The sequence below is a fragment of the Cynocephalus volans genome, chromosome 1 (genome assembly GCF_027409185.1).
Source record: "Cynocephalus volans isolate mCynVol1 chromosome 1, mCynVol1.pri, whole genome shotgun sequence".
NCBI lineage: Eukaryota > Metazoa > Chordata > Mammalia > Dermoptera > Cynocephalidae > Cynocephalus > Cynocephalus volans.
Window position 1 is genome coordinate 138,697,206 of NC_084460.1, and position 21,216 is coordinate 138,718,421.

At 38.0% G+C, this 21,216-nt stretch overlaps 1 protein-coding gene across 2 annotated transcripts in view; it reads right to left on the reverse strand.

Annotated features, from left to right (window-relative positions):
- ALCAM (activated leukocyte cell adhesion molecule) overlaps positions 1 to 17,218 on the reverse strand; it is a 182,339-nt gene extending 165,121 nt beyond the window's left edge. For both annotated transcript variants that reach the window (XM_063112284.1, XM_063112276.1), the window contains exon 1: positions 17,145 to 17,218. In XM_063112284.1, the coding sequence (XP_062968354.1) occupies positions 17,145 to 17,217 (73 nt within the window). In that variant the 5' untranslated portion in view covers position 17,218. The remainder of the gene's footprint in view (positions 1 to 17,144) is intronic.
- Between the last annotated feature and the right edge of the window lie 3,998 nt (positions 17,219 to 21,216).

The following is a 21,216-nucleotide window of genomic DNA, read 5'->3' on the forward strand; positions in this document are numbered from 1 at the left end:
TGGGTGACATTTTTTAAAGTGAGAGAAGAGATAAAAAAAAAAAAAATTGTCATGTCTTCTCTTTGATTATTCCAGGATTTTGACAGGTCACTGACATGGCCCAACCAAAGAAAGAGAAAGTCCCACTTACTTGGTCTTATTTGATAATGTCTTTGGTCTGAGTACTTTTTATTCTGAGTACTTTTCTGATACATTGACTCTACTGAATTCAAAATGCTATATTGAAAGGCTTGAAAGTAAGATTAGATTTTGTAATTTGAAAAATAAAAGTAAAAAGCACAGTTTTTTAACTTAAAATTGGTTATACAAATATATTAGCCATTCTTTTGTAAAGTACTACTTTGCATGGAAAAAAACACGTATTCAATAAATGGAGCTATGAGTGACAATGTGGTGGATCTGCATTGGTTTATCTGGACAAGTACTTTTGTAATGTATTAGAAAAATATTAGAATTTCTGGGCAGGAATTCAGCAGACAGATTGAGTCTCAGACCACAGAAGTAAACATTTACTAACAAGGTTTCCATGGGCAATGACAGAGTAAAAAGATAATATATAAGTTAAAATTCTAAACAACTAGTAAGGATACAAAGTAAAGAAACAAATCAAGGCTTATAAAAAAGGATTTTAAGTAAAAAGATTACAGGAATTTAAGATTATTTTGTCCAGAGAAAAGACATTGGACAGACTTAAAACTAAGCCTAGGTTAAGTTTTCACTTATCAAATACCATCAAATAATCAGATACCATGATAAATCCAATTCTGCACTGTTTTTATCAATAAAGTCCTGTTTCTTAAAATGTCCTGTTTCTATTAGTTTCAAGAGCACAAGGTTTATTTTTTAGTAAAAATAAAATATCATTCAATTTTTTTTCATGTATTTTCTTAGATTTGTGACTAAATTTTAAAATTCTCTTTTAATAGACAATATTTTTGCAAAAATAACATCAGATTTTCTCCAAATTATCTCCAACACTCTACTGTTAATATCATCGAAATGATGGTCCACAGTACACATGTATTATCTATGGTACAAATATATTAAATACTGATAAATATATTAAATATCTGATCAATTTGTTCATGAAATCTTTCCTGAACTATTTCTGTGAAATACGTCCTGATCCACAGTATTAATCTGTGAATTAAAGATAGGAGAAATAAAAATATTACCAGTCTTTTATTGCCTATATTGAATGTCTATAATTATCCTGAAAAAAAAAAAAAAGCGGATAGTTTCAGTATCTTCAGAACCTACAATGTTAAAAATAAATTAATTTAAATAAATTCCTATTTGAGGTTATTTCAAAAAGTTCATAGAAAAGTACTTCAAAAAGTTCATGGAAAAACAGAATTAAAAGATAATACTAGTCCTTCTGTGAACTTTTTGATGTACCCTCATATTTCTCTAAATTATCTTACATTTAATAAGTGGACCATGGAATCTTCATAACAGTACTTTACTGGAGTGGCATCTGGAAGAAATATTAGGCTAACTTTATTCCATTTATTTTCACGCTTCATTTGCATAGCTGGGTAGAATATAGGAAATACTACTGTTGTTATTTTGTTTTTAAAGAACCATATTTCAGAAGATTTATAATTCTCTAAATTTCTAAAAGAAATTGAAAAATTGTCTCAATATATGTTTTTTATTCATATGAGAATATACATTGCTGTTTAAAATATTTCATTAATAATTTTGACTAATGCATTTATTATTCAATCATCATATATGCATTGAGGATATATTATATATCAGTAGACACTAGGTAGAAAAAAAGATTAAGAAGACATAGACTCTACCTCCAGGAACCTTAAATCCATTAAGGGAAAGAGACAAGAATAAATAAGCAATAAGCAATAAATAAAATGAACTCTGGAACTACAGAGGACAGGCACTTGAGGGAGATCAGAGAAGAATTTCTGGAGGAGATGATATCTAAACTGTGTTCTGAAGCATAGGGATACAAGTCATTTGGGCAAAAGGACGGTGATGGGGGAGGGTGTGAAGGAGAGAGTGTTCTAAAATAGGACAGAGACATGAATAACAACCCAGGAAACAAGAAAGGGCACAGCACATTTAAAAGTTTGGCTGGAGCACAGAATTTGAAGAAAGACTGCATTGAGAAATGTAAGAACCTTAAATGGTATAGTAAGACATTTGTATTTTACTGCCTATATTGGGGATCCACTGAAGTATTTTGTGCAGAGCAGTTACAAGAGTCAACTGATATCTTATACCATTCTGATGACAGAGAAGAGAAAAAGTTAGAGAGAGGCTACAATGAAGTTTAGGAAACACATTTGACTATGTTTACTTTTTTCACTTTCTAAAAATGTTATGATCACTGGGCTCTATTTTACTATAAATCTACAGAGTCTACACAAATCTGCGTTTTAAACACACACGGTTTTGTACTCCTGTTACCTCTGGCCTACTTACACTAATGACCTAAAACAACAATTGCTTTCAAACACTATGAACTACAGGTGACAATGTGTTTTGTTTCTAGCTTTAAATTTACTTTTAAATTTAGATTTCAATCTCAGGATTGCAATGCAATGATGTTTCATTATCAGATGGGAACAGTGTCATGATGGATATGATATTAGTAATTAATGAATAAAGTCTTAGAGTTTGTGAATAACTTAATTGTTTTATAGAGTGAGTAGATCTCAAGGTTATGCCCAATAAATAACATGCCATCACTTTCATTCACATTCTATTTCTTGAGTGGAAATATGGTGGAGTGGAGAGGAGCTATAGCTGGCAATTTTCTAATTTGGAACAACCTGTAGTCTCTCTTCTTTATGTACCTATGGGAGTAAGCTGGGTATATAATCATATATCGGGGAAGGGAAAAAGATTAAACATTTGACTAATATTAACATTTACTAAGAGTATACTATTTGACAACCACACTGTTGAATGAGCTTTATGTATATTCACTTAACTATCACAACAATATTACAAGATAGGTATTATTATCCTCATTGCATAGGTTGGTACAGAAGAGGGATCAAGCAACTTGCCCAATGTCACCCAGGTGGGAAAGTGGAGAGTAGAGACACAGGTTTTAAAACAATGCAATTTGGCTACAAAAGCCACATTTTCAAACTTATAATGGAAAGTAAACACAATAAAATGAGCACTGAGTTTAAAGAATACTTAAAACTGATTTGTTAAAACTATGATGAATGAGTTACAGGCCTCAGTCCCCAGGCTGCCATCCTGGTATTGCCAGGATGACAGATAACCTAATTTCAATATGAAATGTTTAAAAGCTGTTTCTGTTGGCAATTCTTAAATATGCTAGAGAACTGGGTCATTTCTATAACTGACAGTATTTTAGTAATAAAGATGGCTAATGTATGGGCTTATGCAATTTTCTATAGAACTCAATAAAATAATTTCTATTTTAAGTTAAAAAATGAGGATTATCATTTAAGTATTTTTTATTAATTTGACCTCAGGTAAAATTATTTCTTACCATTGATTCAGACCCATACAAGTGTGTGTGCACATTCTTTTTCTAAATCAAAATATAGTTTTGAATCTTAGAATTTTTGAGCTGTAGAGAAGTCACATAATACAATACTTCCATGACAAAAGTGAATCTCATAAAAGGTAAATGAATTGTCAGGGTCACACACAGAATGGATAATAACTCCCTTATATGGGAACATCTTAAGAGATGTCTTATATGTTTAAAACTATTTCAATTTTGAACCATTTTAGTGGATTAGTGACAAAAATTCTAAAGTTTTGTTCAAAAAAACCAACAATATCTTTTATCACAGCCAAATTAAAGGGCAAAGTAATAATAGATAAGGTGAGGGCTATCAATTTAGATTGAAAATATAGTTGAAGTTATCTAAATCAAGGGGATATTTGGGAAAATAAAAGAGGGAAGGACGTAAGTATAGACTGTTTCCATGTAGATATGTATCATCATTTGGTTAAAAATTAGTGTAATTAAGAAAAAAATCAAGCTGTTTTGTCTCTACTATTCAAATAAATAAAATCTTTAACTTAATAACTGTCACAAAATTAATATCAAAAACATAATTATTTCATCATTAGAAATAAACTTTGTTCTCTTTTGGTGCCTTGCTACATATTAAAGTGTGCTTTGCAAGAATATACCTACTTTAACTTTTCCAATGATTTATTATCCAAAAGGTACAAAGACCTAAGATCTGAGGTTTTTTTTTTTTTTTTTTTTTTTTTTTCCGTGACCGGCGCTCAGCCAGGGAGTGCACCGGTCATTCCTATATAGGATCTGAACCCGCGGTGGGAGTGTCGCCGCGCTGCTAGCGCAGCACGCTACCAAGTGCGCCACGGGCTCAGCCCAAGATCTGAGGTTTTTAAACATATCATTTGTAGAAGCATTTCTTGAATCCCTTGAATCAGAGGAGAATACTATTCAATTTCCAAAATATCTTTAATATTAAAATTACACGTTTTTAATAATTTTCACTATTAAATTAGAGGTCACTAGAAAATCATAATAAATGGAAGCATCCTACAGTGCTCATAAAAGGAAAGTAATGGAGCTCCCTCTATTGAATTATACTTGAGAAAATGTGCCTTGTATTTAAAATAATAATTTTATCATCAATATGACTATATTACAGTAACTGGAAAATATTTCTCAATTTAAGGTCTAATATTTTCAAATTACAGAAACACATATACAATGTCAATTTCAAAAAAAAATAATATAGCAATTTACATATGTCTTTTCACTTTTAGAGCATGTGTTCTTTTTTCCTTAATGGTGTTTAGTTTGGGGGAAATTACATTTTAAAACTGTAATTTTTAAGTTTTGTTTTCTTTTGTTTTTCCTGAGTTGATAAAATTGAAAAGTTACTTGACAATCATTGGGACTATGAATCATGCTAATAAAATATGCTTTCCAATTTTGTTATAGAAATACAAATATATTCAGATGCAACTGAAATATATCTCCTAATTAGTAAAATGAGGTATTTAGCAAGGTTTTTCTGATGTGAATAAACTGACATTTTATAATATCATGATTACTGAAAAATGTGATTTATAATAAGTATTGTTGGTTGAGAGTTCATAATGTGCCAGGAACTGAGAAACACAATATATTTTCATTACCTTCTTGATTATTCATGTCAAATGAACTTGTTAGTATTGCTATTCTCAATTTACAAATGAGAAAATAGAGATAAAAGCCAAAGCACACTAATACTCTGATCCATAGCCCAAGCTCTTGAGCTCTTGTGCAATGGAATCTACTCAGTGCATTGATAGTCTGGAGTCTGTGGGTATGAATAGTCTATAAAAATTAAGCAGAGAATACATTTTTTGTAATAACATGGAGGTATAACCATATTGTCTACAAAAAAAATCACTACTCAAGCAATTCAAATCCTTTCTAACCAAACATTTTGAATTAATTCTAGAAAATGATAACCTCCAACTATACCCTGAAACTGTACTCTTTTTTACTGTTTTCTCATCTCTTTCTCTTATCAGCAAAGAGAAAAACAGCTGACCAGATGCACGGTTTGCTTTAATAAACAGATACTTATTTGCCATTCTAGGTTGATAGTAAAAGCAATTTAATTTTATATTAAACAGCCGTTTCTCAAAGAAAATCTGTTTGAAAACTAGGTTAGCGTCAACTGAGGTTGGGTCAAGCAGGGGACTTATCTAACAGAGTAAATCTAAATATATATTACATTTTACTCTTAGATATGATATCAAAAGCATTATTCATATTTAAAACTATGTGCATCCTTGCAAAACTATAAAGCCTATGTCTTAGAACCATTATAAACATTGCTCTTGGAAAGTGTCATGCCTATCACCAGGTAGAAAAAAATGTTTGTAAAATAAAGTATATATGTCACAAGTTGGAATATTTAAAACTAAATGCCAAACAGAAACAGCTTTATTCATGAAATTACAGTACGTGCATACTAACATTAACTCCATTATGAATACTTGTTGCCTTGTTTAAAAAAAAATTATTTTTAGCATATACTTGTTGAAAACTCTTCATATACATATTGCTATGGTTTTTCTATATAAAAGTGGCTATAAAATAGATTTAGTCCTACTTTCTATAAAAAGTCCAAAAATTTCAGAGTGAAACATATTTAATGGTACTGACTTTTTAAATATTTGTAAAAGATTCTACTTTTTATAAGTTTGTAAAAAGTTTTGACGAGCCTGTTAAACTTGTTGGAAGAATTGTTCAACATATAATTGACTTAAAAATAACTGAGGTTTGTTTGGTGAGAACTACTATACAGGGTTTACAAAATGGCATTAGTTAGACCACCCTCATAATGTATATGTAATGTACCTACAACTAACTACACAAATATTTAGAAACCATTTGTGTAATGAAAAATAGTATCAAATGCTCTTAAGGCTCACATGCGGTTACCTCTTAAGCCAGTCTTTCAGTTTAGCCAATCTGATTCCACAGGGTATGAATCTTACCAGTCAAAAAAATATGGCTTCCAGTTACCAGTTTATGTTCTAAAAGTTAGCAATCTTATGTGAAAAGGGCAAGGAGTGATAAAAGTTTATAGTAAACACATTTTGTATCCCCATTTTTGGTCCTATTTCATGTATAACAAAGGTAGGCACCAATAAATCTATAGCTTTTGCCATGTATGTGAATCTGTGTGCTTACTACCCCTATAATTCTAATTTTTCCCATAAGGTTTAAATAAATAAGAACCAACCTAATATCCTGGTTAAAAAAAATTATATTTGTAGTGCAGAGTTTCAGAAAGAGTATAAGGAATGGGCATCCCCACGTACTTTTGTTGGGTTTTCTTTAAAAGTGTGTACTCTTTGAACTGTAATTTTAGAATTTCTTTCCAAATGAAAAATACATTTCTTTGACTCAGAAACTTCACTTCCAAGACATGTTTCTACCAACGTAATTTCTCGTATGGACAATAATTTGCATTAAGATGTTCACTGCTCTATTGTTTCTAATAACAAAAGATTGGAAACAATCTACACTTCCAAAAACTGGTAAAATGGTTAGATTAAGTATTGTAGTACAATAAAACCCAGTGCATCATTTTAAAAAATGAGGTGAAGCTATATGAGTTGATGTGGGACAATCTCTTAATCTTCAAAATGTGCTGCTAAGTGAAAAGAGAAAGGTGCAAAATGGTATGTTTAGTATGTTCCCATCTTATTTTTTTAAAGGGCGAGAAGGTGTATATGCAAATATTTGCTAGTCTATGAGTATTTGAATAAGACAGAGATCCTCTTTGGACCCTCACAGCTGGTAAGTAAATTAGGGAGATCACAGGAAAGTATTGGAACAACTTCAAAGAAATCTTGGTTTCTGCCCCCACCTTCAGAACTTCTTTAGTTTCCCTTAAAAGGGACAGGCGCCTCTTCACCTCCAGGAGTTACAAGACATGTTCCTTCCCTCCTTCATGTCTTCACTCCTGCTATTCTCTCAGCCCACATCTTTGCTTGATTATTCCTCAGCACATACCTCAGATATCACTTCCTGAAAGAACCTTTCCACATTGCTCCCAAATCCCATACCAGACCCTACCACTTAGATATAAAGTTCTCTTTATTTGTTCTTGAGGTACTTAGCAAAACTTCTAGCACATAGTTAGATAATGATTTGATTAATATCTGTTTCCTAGAGAGAACACAACATCTTTGAGTGATAGGACCTTGACTGGCTAGTAACTAGTTTATTTCTGTATCCCCAAACACAGTGTTTTGCACTTACTGAGCACTCATTTGTTGAATGCTGTTATGTATGTGGGATGGTCCATTCACATGAGTTTTAATTTTGGATTGGCCAACAGTAAGACCTTAGGCAAGTAGCTAAGTAATTTTAAGATTCTTTACAGCTCCAAAACGTTTACTCTGTGAGCCTAGGCACAAATGAAACTAAGAACATTGTTGCATCTAAGAACTGTGGTTAATTTGCTGTTCAGTTTCAGGTAATTTCTTAACCTGTGACTTCATTTATCTTAGCTCTCAAACGGGGGCTGTATAAGATGAATATTTTAGAAACTTTCTCATTTTTCCAACAACCCCTTTTCTACTACATTTTAGCTTGTGACATAAATTGCATGCCTTTAATTCTTCAAAATCTCTCTCTCTCTCTCTCTCTCTCTGTCTCTTTCTCTCTCTCTCTCTCTCTCACACACACACACACACACACACTGAACTTTCCATAATTTCATTTATGGAGAGTTAAGCTTTTTAGCAGTAGTAAATAGTATTCCTTTTGGACACTGCTTCAGCCTCTCCAATAGGTTATGTTTTTTTGCCCAAGACACTGGAAGAGAAGGGTGTACATTGTAAATGTGGAGCTAAGGATCTGCAGTAAGAGTTCTTGCTGTTGTCACATCCCCTACTATTATTCTGAGTAGTAGACTGATTACCAAAAATAATGGTCCTAATTTTCTCTGTCTGATCTTCATCCACACATTTTGCACAGTGACTTTTTAACTCTTTCCATTCAAAAGGTGGAGATGATTTCCCAGTCCTTGAATTTGAGCTGGGCTTGTGACGTATCTTCATCAACAGAATGTGACCATGATGGTTTGTCAGTTCTGAGGCTAGGCCTCAAGAAGACTTGCACGCTTCTGCTTTCTCTCAGAATTCTGCTTCTACTAACAGAACAAGCCTAGGCAAACATACTCGAGAATGAAAGACCACAGAGGAGAGTTCACTTTTCCTGAACAACAGCCAGCCGGTTTCTAGAAGCAGAGCTGCCTAGGCTGTCCTCAGCAGACTACAGTAGAATGAAGACATCTAGGTAAAACCAGAGAAAACACCCAACTAAGTCCAGACTAAATTGCCAACCTGCAGAATAATGAGCTAAATAAATGGTTGCTGTTTTAAAACACTATGTTTTGGAGTTTTATTGTCCAGCAATAGTTAACTGATACACTGTGGCTTAAAATTTAGGAACAGCAGCTTCTTATGCCTGATTTAGAGTGAGATGAATTCCATATCCAGAAACTTCCTAACTATTAGGGAAAATACTTGGGTATATGCTGATAGGAGTTTTAGCCACAGTGGCCAATGCCCTCTCCTTTCATCTTCCCTATTAATGAGAACAAAACTGTGGCATCCTTAAGTTTTAGATAAAGGATGCTTAAATAATGTCCTCTCAATTTTCAATGCCTTGATCTATTTTGGGGGGTTTTCTGAGTACCTGAAACACTCTGAGTTAGCTGAACCAAATAAGAAGTGGGTGCCTAATTTGATAGAAACGGTCTTAGCACCAACTGTCCTGGCCATACTGTTAGCTGCCCCAAGTCAGTTCACCATTTCTGACTAATACAACTGTAGCTTAGATGTACATAGGGACTATGGGGCTTCCATAACTTTAGATATTCCTAATTTTTTATATATATATATCCAAATTGATAGTGGGGTTACTGGGAAATTTCACAGGAGAAAAGAATGGAAGTTGCACAATTTGCTATGAAAGGATTTCAGATTCAGACTGAAATAGACTTTCCCTAAATAACCCCATAGCTAAGTGTAGCTCCCACGTAAATTTCAAACACTATTATTCCCTTGGCATGCCAGGTCAATTCAGTTGCCATTCCAAACCATGGGATCCTCAATGTTCCACACACACTAAGACATTCTAGGGTTCCAGACTATAACCTCATATATTTCTTATACTTGATATGAAAGGGGCACATATCCCCCTAGTGATATTTCACTGTAGCTGATATTTAAACTTTAAAAGGTCAGAAATATGTACTTTGTCAAGATGAGGAATGTATTTCTTAAGTTAAGTACTAAGACAGACATACAGACAGGCAAGTTACCGATAATTATGTTGACCATATAATTTGTCATCAAAACTGCACTTTTGAGGTGAAGGAGGGTGCCATTAATAATTGTACCAGGACTTCAGGTATAAAACATGACTGTCTTGTATACCTAGAATGTATGGTCACCCTATTAATAGTGTGCTTATTAAGCCAGATAGCACCAAAAGATACTAAAGAAATAAAAATAAATGTCCACATTAGGTAACACAAAAAGTGTCAATGGGTGACACAGTAGGTGTCACCTGAGGAATGGCTAGCCGATTGTATCTCAAGAGGGCTCACAAGATGAATTTGCCATGGTTCAGCATACAGGCTTTACCCCTGAGATCTCAGAGGTTTCTTTTGGCTGCTTACCAAAAATTTTCCCTCCTTTTAGAGATGAACTAGCCAAACCCATAAACCAGCTTATTGGTTTACAGGAGAACAAGTATTGCCAAGGGAACACTATGCTCACAATCTTCCAGCTAGGGCATACTCTCACTGTAAATTAGGTGTATTAGAAGTTACATTATAATTAGAAGATTTCTTAGTCACCATGAAACCACGGAATGGGAAAATTCATTATACGATTTGACTATTTAGAGCGTTGGGCCTTTATAATGAGTTTGATCTAGCTCTACAAAAAGACTACACCTACTAAAAGGGCTAGTCTTCTAGTTAGGGGAGCCACATTCACCACAAGAGAGAGTGTTTAAATGCCTCCAACAGCTACATTTGGCTCAACCACTCTTCTTTTTCTGGGTTTTCCCTGCTGACCAGAGCCTTTTTGATTCTTAATCATAAGTCCCTTACCAATATACATGCTCTTTTCTTTTTTATTTTTAATACACTATCAAAGTGCCACCATGTCTTGATGGCCTGTGATACTTTTTCCCACTGTGAGTATATTCCACTTGTGTATATCTGTTCTTCCATGATGGTTTTATTTTCCTGTTTAATTCTCAGAGAAATCATATCCTCATTTCTGAAGGTCTTTGAGAATGTTTCTTGGTAGTCCATGAATGGCAGTTGCTGCCATATGGAGGATCATTAATTCTATTCTATTTAATGCAAATAAAAAATGTGAAGCAGCTTTTAGGTGTCAAGCGCTTTACTGAACTGGAGGATACACAGATGAAGACAAGATTTGGTATTTAAAAATTCATGGTCAACTGAAGGAAAAAAGGAAACAATAACAAAATACAATGTGGCAAAGCTTACAGCAAAGACAAGTACAGGGAAAAAGAAAGCGAAAAGTTACACACACTTAAGTCATTATCAATATTCTAATGATATTAAAGGCAGAAAGTACAGAAAACTATTTGTTCATTGACAGTTCAAATAAGGTAACTAGACTCTAAAACTCTACCCTAATGATGGAAAAAAAAAATCTACTTACATCAACTTCTGAGGTGGGAATACATTTAGGATTTAATCCAAAAAAATGTTGCTTTGGAGTGCTGGTTGATATCTTCATCTACATATTTAGTTAACTTCTTAGTTGACATCATCACAATAAAGTAAAGTAAACAAAAAGGAAGCCCTTTTAGTTCAGACTCCAACCCTTCCCTGCCATTTATAGATTTGGTATTTCTGGTTCTCACTGTTTATAGTGACCCCACAATCCATCAAAGTATCATTCTTTTCTAAAAGTAGATATGTGAATATCCTGATCGGGAGTCAATATATCTGGCTGCCCAGACAATTCATATCAAGAAAAGAATATCACTTCATTATTCGTTCAGTCATGAAAACTCATCTAAAGTAATAAAATAAAAAACTTTCTTGAGAAAACTGATCATCAAGTGAGAGCAGAATCTTCCTAAAAATTGAAAATGTGATTTTGCAGATCTAAACAAATGATTCTTTATGGAAGTGTGACTGGACAAAGCCAGAGGACTACACCAAATTGCCGTGATCATAGGATGTTTTTCTTGTAAACATCAAGAGTTCATGATATTTCTGTGATTTGCAAAGACTGCGAAGACTTAATTTCATCTCATGGATGTTTTTTAGTCTTACTTTGGCCAGGATTTTGCATCAGTTCATGGAGAGATACAGGAGAGAGCCAGAGAGAGAGAGAGAGAGAAAGAGAGACAGAGAGAGAAAGAGAGACAGAGACAGAGAAGCAAGCCAGAGAAGCTAGACAGCTAATTTTTGATTAATCTATTCTCCTACAGTTTAGTTTCTTAATGCAATAATATGAATTCTTACAAGACCAGACACAGGTATGTTCACTAAAAGTACTTCAACTCAAAGTAAAATTAAGTAATTTTATTAGGAGCTGTTTTGGATTGTGTACAACTCTGATTTCCCCTTTAATAATATGGAGAAGTGATAACTGACTGGATAAATAAGAGAGGAAGCATTCAAAGCTAATCTCATTCTTGAAACATTCACTACAATAATGAGCCATGATAACAAGTTACCATAAAACAATTGCTGAATACCACAGGACATTTAGAACTAGTCCTATCTGAAACACTTAAGGTATTCTATTCAATAATAAGGGATGAGAAAGACTATAAATTTTATTTAAACAGAGAAATTAGCTTGATAAAAATATTAGTAATTCCAAAAATATGATAATACTTTATATACTGTAAGGAAACTACATTAACTATAAAATTTAACCTTCCTAAATAGCCTATAATATCCTCTTCTTGAATACAGAGTATATATTTTAGTCTTGACTTTGTTCTCTATAGGAAAAAGAAAATTTTGCCCTAATAAAAAAGTGATGAAAAGTATAAATGGACATGTTTCTGGTCCATTTCATTTCCCATTGAAAGTAAAATGAACTAAAATCCAAAAGTAATAATCAAATAAATATTAATACATCACCTACCATTCCCAAGAAACCATTCTTTAGTGATCCAGTGAGTTAACTCATTCTTCATATGTCACATACATTCATGTGTAAGAAATTAGAGGAGCCTCTGTGAAAACTTACCAATGAAAAATAAAATTAACACCTTAATAGTAATTAAGTTTCTATGTATTAACAGAGACACAGACATATTCTTTTATCATAGCTGCACCTATGTGGTTCTCCTGCATATTTGAGATATAAATTGCATGTATCTACTTGAGTTAATAGCTTCAGGAAGCTAGAACTCTTTGATGGTGTTTTATGTCAAATAAATGACCAGAACAGAAAGAGGTGTGTTTGGGAATATAAGATATGGTGATTATGAAGCATTTAAAATACTGTCTGACAAAATGCTGCCATCGTACACCAAGTAATCCTAACAGATAGTGCTCAGTTTTATGAAGACCCATGTTTAGTAGCATGAAAACTTGAGGGGGAAAAAGAAAAAAGAGGGAAAATAAGATAGGTTTCTTCCTGCTTTTAATAAAATGGTCAAAGTGATAATCAAGTGGCATAAATTAAAGGGTACTGTTCTGTTAACAATATAATAAAAGTCTTAATTAATATAGCATGTTTTAATTGAAACATTAAAAATGCTGAGCAAAGGGATTACTAAGCTTACTACAATAAGAAGCATGCATTACACAGAAAATTTCACAAATAGGAAATAAGGAGCAGAAAAATAACTCTCCCAAGGTCACAACATTCTTACATGGCATAGCTAAAAACTGAACACATGAGTACTAACTCCGATTTAAAGAGTGTTCTAATAACACTTAAGACTACTAAAGTAAATTTTTATTGATTTTCTTCTTTTTAATAAGTCAATGGTAGACATGCATTCTCATCTGAATTTCTATTACAAAAGATATGCTAGTTTGAATTTTCTAAAAAAATCAGAAAACATTTGGAATCTGGTAATGCAAACTGTTTTCAATTTCTACAAGTTTTGAAACAACGGGAAACTATTAGTACTTTCTATTTCCTTCTATATCACATTTACAATCATGGTACAAATCAACTTCTGTGTTTAGTAGCAACTTCAGGGTGTACTTAGGAGGATTTGTCACATCAATGTTTTAGTACCAATCATCATTTATATCTCATTCTAGGAACTGTACACGTGGTTTAAATAGAGTGAGGCTTGCAGGAGGGATGGGTTACATGAGATCTAAAAATCTTTTCCACTTTTGGGATGTCTTTTCCCAGGAAAGTGGGAGACCAATTCCTCTCCATCACACTTTTTTTTTTTAAATAGCCCTATTCAGGCCTGGAAGAGTGAGCACAGGATATTACAATGAATTCATAAAAGTAGAGAGAAAGAAAATTAGCAATAAGAGTCCATCGATACTTTTCTAAGTAATATAATTTATATAAATTTTGTCCAGACTGAGACCATTAGAAAAATACTATTGGAAAAATGGCTCTGCCTGTCCAAATCGGCTTTTTACCTCCTGATATTAGAAACAAAGAGTTTTTGAGCTGAAAGAGATCTGAGAGAGTTGATCCTTAGTCCACCCTTTCATCTTACACGTGACAAAGTTGAAGCCCAAAAAGGTTAAGTGACTTGCTCAAATGCTTGATGGTAGATGGCCCTGGGCCAAGCCTCGGAAAGCAATTTCCTGCAAATAGTACCCCATTAAATTGTAAATTGCTATTGGATTAAATAAATCATCAGGGAAAAAACAATATATAGATTGGCTACTAAGCAGCTTGTAGTTTTTAAATTAATACATTTTAGTAGTCCCACATCTGTAGTCTGAAAGGACGTTTTTTGAGTTTATGCTTTTCCCAAGGCCTGTTGAGGTTCCAAACATAATATCCCACTGAAAAAAAGCTTACCTCATGGAATGAACTTTATATCAGTGAGTAGTTATGAAAAGCCTAGAGAGGGTGCACACAGATGACCCAAGTAACAAACAGTTAACTGCAGCGCCTCACCTCCTTGTTGTAAATAATCAAAGAAAGCCTTTTTTAAAGCAATACAAACTGTCACCACAGGCTGACGCTCTTTCTACAAGAATAATGAGATTCTTGCTACGTCGGATGCTAAGCACACACTTCACAGCTTTTATCTACCAATTCAGTTTTTGTGGTTCATATATGGTATCCTCCTCCCTTCAAAGCAGGTGACATAGCATGCTAAAATATATCAAGGGCTACCTAGCGACTGCAGGCCCAAAGACCTGGGAGAGCAGTTTCACAGACTTGAGTTTCTGTCCTGTAGTCCTGGACACACACTATTAAAACTGCTCCGGAAATGAAGGGCGGCAGGCTGGGCAGTTAGTTACCTCTTTACACTAAGCCAGCCATTGGCACGGCACCCCCGCCGGGCTCTGCCATGCAGAGGCTCTGAAAGAGGCACACTTGCCGTCCCAGACTCGCTTTCTACGTGTAGACACGGCGCCTTTAGGGCCGTAATCCTTGGTTTTAAAACACACTGACTCCGCACCTAGAATCTCGCGTAATGCCAGCTCTATAATGCAAGGGAAACCACGGATCCGAGGGTCTGCTGCAGCCGACACCCAGATCAGCTGCGGCTGGGGGCCTTGCGAGAGCGGTCCCCGCTCGCCGAAAGCGCGCCGCTCCGAGCCGGCTGGACACATGAGCCTGCGGCGCCACAAAGATCGCCGCCAAGGAGGGTCTGAAAACCGAACCTCTTCCTTTCTAGCAGTTTAATGTGCGGAAAAACCTGGCCTCCGATGTGGCCCAACTGAAAATAAATTCCATTGCGACAGCACAGAAAAGGAAACTGGGCGTGTGCGTGTGGTCCGGGGTTGGGAATGTGAGATACGCTCTCAAAGTCCCGAGAGGGTTAAACTGAAAACCAACTATGGGCGTGTGGGTCTTTGCATTTTATATACTACATCATCTCTTTTCTCTCCCCTGGGCTTCAGAGTGCCCTTCGTTCTCCCATCGGACACCGGGATGGTGAAAAGGTGAAATCCACACTGTGCCAGACCCAAGGGGGTCTCACCTTCCCACCTCCCCAGTGTTCTTACCCTACCCCACCTGCTTTAAATCTTGTTCATTCAACTCTGGTTTCAGAGTCCCCGCCCCAGAGCCGGAGATATGTTACAGATGCGTCTTTCTCAGGCTCAGAAACAGCAGGTGAGCTCATTACCTCACCCAGAATGTAACTTTAATAAAGGGAGCCGGAGAGAGCCCTCCCCCACTCCCCAAACACACACCACCAGCAGTTCACAAACGCTTGTGATCTCCACCTCAGGCTCTATCCCCCAATCCCATTTCCCCCTCTTGCCTGAGAGAGATTCAAAGGCTCTCAAACCTCTTCTGTGGCCTCAGCTTGCCAACAACTAAAGGGATGTGCAGGAATAAAAGACGCGAAGAGGAAGTAAGTTTTTTTCTTTGAAAAGGCTAAAGAAAAAACTAGGAACAAACAGAAGCCCAAATAACAGGAAGCAGGAGTTTAACTGGCAACTGTCTATGAAGGGATAGAAATCAAAACTTCAAAGGAAAAAAAAAAAAATCCTCAAGTCAGGCGAGGAAATGAACCTGCTACTGTGGCAAGTGACTGTGAGCAAGCAGAATGACCTGCCTGTTAGGACCAACTCGTGTCAGCTGCCTGGCAGGCCTGAGGATGCCAGGGCCAGGGGGTGTCCCCGACGGTAAGAAAAGGGATTCCCCGCGAGGTATTTTGGTTATTGGGAATTGTCCCTTTCATTTATTTATTTATTATTTTATTTTTTTCTTCTTCTAAGGCTCCTTACAGAACTGAGAACTGAAGCTCTATCGCAGGTCCTGTAAACCCACAAGCCTCTCACAAGGGTCCCACAAACCTGGCCGCTAATTCCAGTTCAGGCTGGTTATTTGCCTGCCGCCACCCCTACACTCACCACCCATTAAGAAAATTGGGGGGCGGAGGGGCGTTAAAACCACTAAGTAAGCATTAGGAAGTTTTATTAAAGGGGGTGATTAAAGTCCTTCCTTTCCCCTCTACCCCCTCCAACCTCTTCCTCACCCCACACCAAGGGGAAATTACTCGGGGATTTATCACGAAAAAGTGCGAGCAGTTATTTTTATCCAACAGCTAAGCGAAAGGAAAACCGTCCGGGGCTCAGTGACGTGGCTTTTGAAACCGAGAGACTGGAGAGATTGTCATAGGGCGAGAACCCGCCGCCAAGTCGCAGGAGAGAGTCGGACGAATCCTGCCCGCTGACCCCCGCAGCCCCAACCACGGCAGCACCCAAAGTTCCTGGAGATTTACCCAGTGCCTCCCTCTCGATGCCCAAACTTGAGCCAACCAGCAGAGCCCAAATGTGCGGCACAGGTGACCGAGCCCCGGGTCATCTCTGTGCCCGGACGGCCATCCCTTTACTTGCCCACGCGCCTGGGCGCACAGCCTGGGAGGTTGCGAGGCCGGGAACTGGGACCCAGGAAATTGCCCCCGGACCCCGTCTGTCCCGGACTGCTCCCAGGCTCTTGCTCACCTGGCCTGAGGACGGCGGCGGAGATCAAGAGGCAGAAGACCAGACGGCAGGAGGGGGCCGCCTTGGATGCCATATTTCTCCTCCTCCTCTGGGGTTACTGACAGAGTCCACGCAGCAGGAGGGGGGCGTCGTCCCGGTCCCCGCGGTGCCCGCGCGCTCGCGGGTCGCGACGCAGGGCAAAGTGGCTTCTCTCGGACACACGGTCCCCTGGGCTGTGGCGCTGCACCTCCGGATTTCTGCCGAACGCAACTTTACACCACGCAACGAACGTCTCCAATTCCTTCCTCTGCCCTCGCGCTCAACACTCGTCCTCTGTCCCTTCGGTTGCTTCTCCTGGGACAGACGACCCTCTTTCCAGGAGACACTTGAGTAATTGGGAAAGGTGTAAGTGTTTATTTTTGGCTGGTATCTTCTTCTACTTTCCTTCTCTTGGAATAATAATAACAAAGGTAGTGGCAGTGTGCATAAAAAGCCCGATGCTAGGAAGGAATCGGCAGGGGCCGCGACGGTGGGCGGCGGGTCTCCTCAGGTGGCAGCAGTGATAGCAGCGATAGCGGCGGCGGCGGCGGCAGCGGGCTCGGGGCTGCTCTGAGTGGAGGGACTAGAAGGCGTGTGTAAGCGGCCTCTCTCCTCCTCCACCCCCACCCCCGCTTCCTCCCTCCCTCCGGTCTCCTCCCCACTTCCCTGGACGCGGCGCTGAGCAGGTGGTTGGAGCGCCGATCCGCAGCCTAGAGGCGCTGCAGGACCGAGCGGGAGACTGAGCCCAGCTCTGGCAATCTGGCAGGTGGAGAACCTCGTGTCCCAGGCCGGGCACCCGGGTGGGCGGAGCTTCCTCAAGGCTCCGCCTTCAGGGCCAGGCCCGCCAATAAGGATCAAGCGTGGGGGCCGCGTCCACCCGGGTGAGCCCGCGGGATTGACACTTCCCTTGGCATTACCAGAGCCCGAGTTATGTGGCCGCTCACTTCCCACTGCCCACCCAGTGTCGCTGAGGTTGAAAAATCCAGATTGCTCTCTTCTTGCCCCCAGACGCCCATCTCACTGGCTCACTCATCAGGGACTTTCTCCGCCGTGATGTTGCAGCCTCCGTCTCCCACAGAGAGAACAGTGGGGCAGGGCAGTGGGGGTGGGGAGCGCACCTTGGGTCCAAGGGCCGGAGCGAAGCGGGAAGGAAAGGGCGGGAAGACGTAGCAAAGGTGGAAACTCTCCTCTGGGAGTGTTAACAGAAACAGCTACTGGTTGGCCGGGAGCAAACACTAACTGGATTGATTCCTCCCTTGCTTTTCTCACCCCCCGCCCCCCACTCACACACACCTTTTGAAGCCAGACCACTTGAGTCAACTGCTCAGTACTAAATAGTAGATATTTGGGTCTTTTTCCCTGGGGAAATTAAATCAGGAATTTCTAGACCATACTTCGTCATACGGATTTTCCCACTGCCTACAAAAGCCAGAGCGTGTGTCACTTTTTCATTTTGAATTAAGCGGCGATTTTAAGTTACAATCAGAAAATCCTCGAGTGACTCAGATTAAAAGCCAGTCTCCTCCTGGTCCATTCCAGAAAGCCAGGCAACCCCAGCAGATGGACAGGCTTCTAAGGCAATTTCTAAGGATTGAACCACCTCCCAGGCGGAACATGGAGAAGCTGTGTCGCTTTCAGTTCAGGCAGACAGCATGAAAGAATATTTGCCTCTAGAACACCGGGGTGGAGCTGTCGGAGCTCTAAGTGCTTCTAAATCAGGGATGCGGGATCACAGCTCTCATCCTCAAAGCATAATAAAATCTTGGTCCCAGAACCACTTCGCCGGGGCATTAAATAGCCTTTCATGCATCGGGGGTCACCCCTGTGTGAAGCTGGTCTATAGCAGAGAATGCCAACTAGTAATCGTCACACGCTGCTCTTTCATCAGAAGGCTGAGAGTCACCAGTTAGATTGGGGAGGTGCAAAAGGGGTTTGGAGGCAGGAGAAACCTGACGAAACAAGAGTGGCGCATGCACAAGCGGGCGACACCCCCCCCACACACACACACACTCCCTTTGAATTCTTTTTCTTTTCGTGCTCGAAACTATTAAGCTCCGTCTTCAGCTGTGGTTTTTCTCAAAAGCCTGCCTGTCTTGTTCTCCCGGTTTTCCTTACATTAACAGTATTCTAGAGTAGAGCTTTTATGCTATATTTTTTCCTCTCAAAATAAATATTCCCCCACTTCGTTTTAACGTTGACATTTCATTTGTATCTTATGAAACAACAGGAAGGCTAATGCTAGGAGGCAAATCTCTATTAACTCTGTATTCCATGAGCTAAGTTTGGCTGAACTGCTAGCATTCCCAAGGGATCCTGTAGAATTCTTTTAGGGAATTTTTTTTTTTTTTTAACTGGAACTCTAAGTGGACTGTATTAGAACAATCATCCTAATTTTGTATTTATCTGAATCCTAGGATTCTCTCTCTGACTTCCCTTGGGTGGGGGTAGTTAATACAGCATAACTGTTAAAAAGTAGATCTGCACAAGTCAGACTTCTGTGATTGGGATTCCAACACTAACTGTTTGATGTTGGCCAATTCACTTAACCTCTCTAAGCCTCAGTCGCCTTACTGATAAAAAGTAATATCAATAGTGCTAGACTCATGGGATTGCTGTGAGGATTAAATATCACATAGATAACTGACCAGATACAGGAGGACCATGGGCTTTGGAGGTAGACAGAGAGAGCCTTGTTAGAATCTCTGTTCTGCACTTAGTCATCAAGTGACCTTGAGCAAAAGGCCTTATCTCATAATCAAAGTGTGATGACACATGAGATAACCACCTTCAAAGGTGTGCAGCTAAATATCAAAATACACTATATAAATTTTGGATATTAAACACAAAGAATTTTGGAAGTAACTGACTATTCACACAAATATATATTATACACACAGAGATATATAAACATATATGTATGTACAGTCAGTTGCTTCTAGAATTCCTTTTAGAAAGTAATGTGTCCTAGTTTAGGAAGATGCCTTGATAATCCACTTGGAACAGTAACTCTAAGGGCCTTGATTTAAACATAAATCCTTCAACTTCCTGAAACTTTGATAAAGACTGCTACTTTCAAACATGGTTTCCTTGAGAAAATTAATTAATATGGCACACTATCTGCATGACCCAGGGATAGTGCATATGAGATGACAAGACCATTTCTAAACCAAAACAATGTAGAATAATCAAAAGCTCAGAGTCAGAAATAAACATAAGAATGTAAGCTCCACAAAATAATTTGGGAGACAGAGAACATTGTCTTTCAAAATCTAGGGAATAGGAGGTTAGAAACACCTTAGTCCTTAAGAGGAAGAGCATTTCCAGCTGCATTTGGATCACACTTGCTTTTGTTATAATTGAGAATACATAGTATTCCAATAATATTTATCAGACAGTTTAGTCATGCATCAGTGCATCATAATATTTTATTGCAAGAGGTAAAATAAGTAATGCTCAGCCAGGGGGAAAATAGTTCATGTTACCTGGAATATGAGAAGAGCTTTGCATTGTAAGTATGAAAGAATTTGTCATCAATCAGGACTGTATGTTCAAAGCAGTGACATGGTACAGGAGGCAAGTTTACTACTTAGTGTCTGTTGAGATCAGAACTCAGGACCCCCTAGGCTCAGGACAGGACCCTGTACTAAAACATTAATCCCATCAGCATGTGACAACATAGCCATGTCAGGCATGTGTGCATTTGAAGAATGAAGACAATTTTTCTCCCTTGGTTAATCTAGAAAAAAGTGCTGCTGTAGATGAAATTTCACGAAAGATGGCTTTGGAATGTAGAGACATTTGTTCCTTACCACCACATAGTGTTTTGTGTGCCTTCTTACTTTTTAAATAAAACTGTGTGCAACCCCCATTGGTGAATACACATGTCCTTGCAAATAGATACTTTGCAAATAGATTGGTCACTACATAAATATTTGTGAATAAATGTTAAGTGGTGAGAAAGAGTTCTTTAAAGAATGTAGACCAGCAAACAATCTTGAACTTACAAGGAGATAGAGGAGGTAAAAGGGGTATCCATTGGATCTTCAATGGGCAA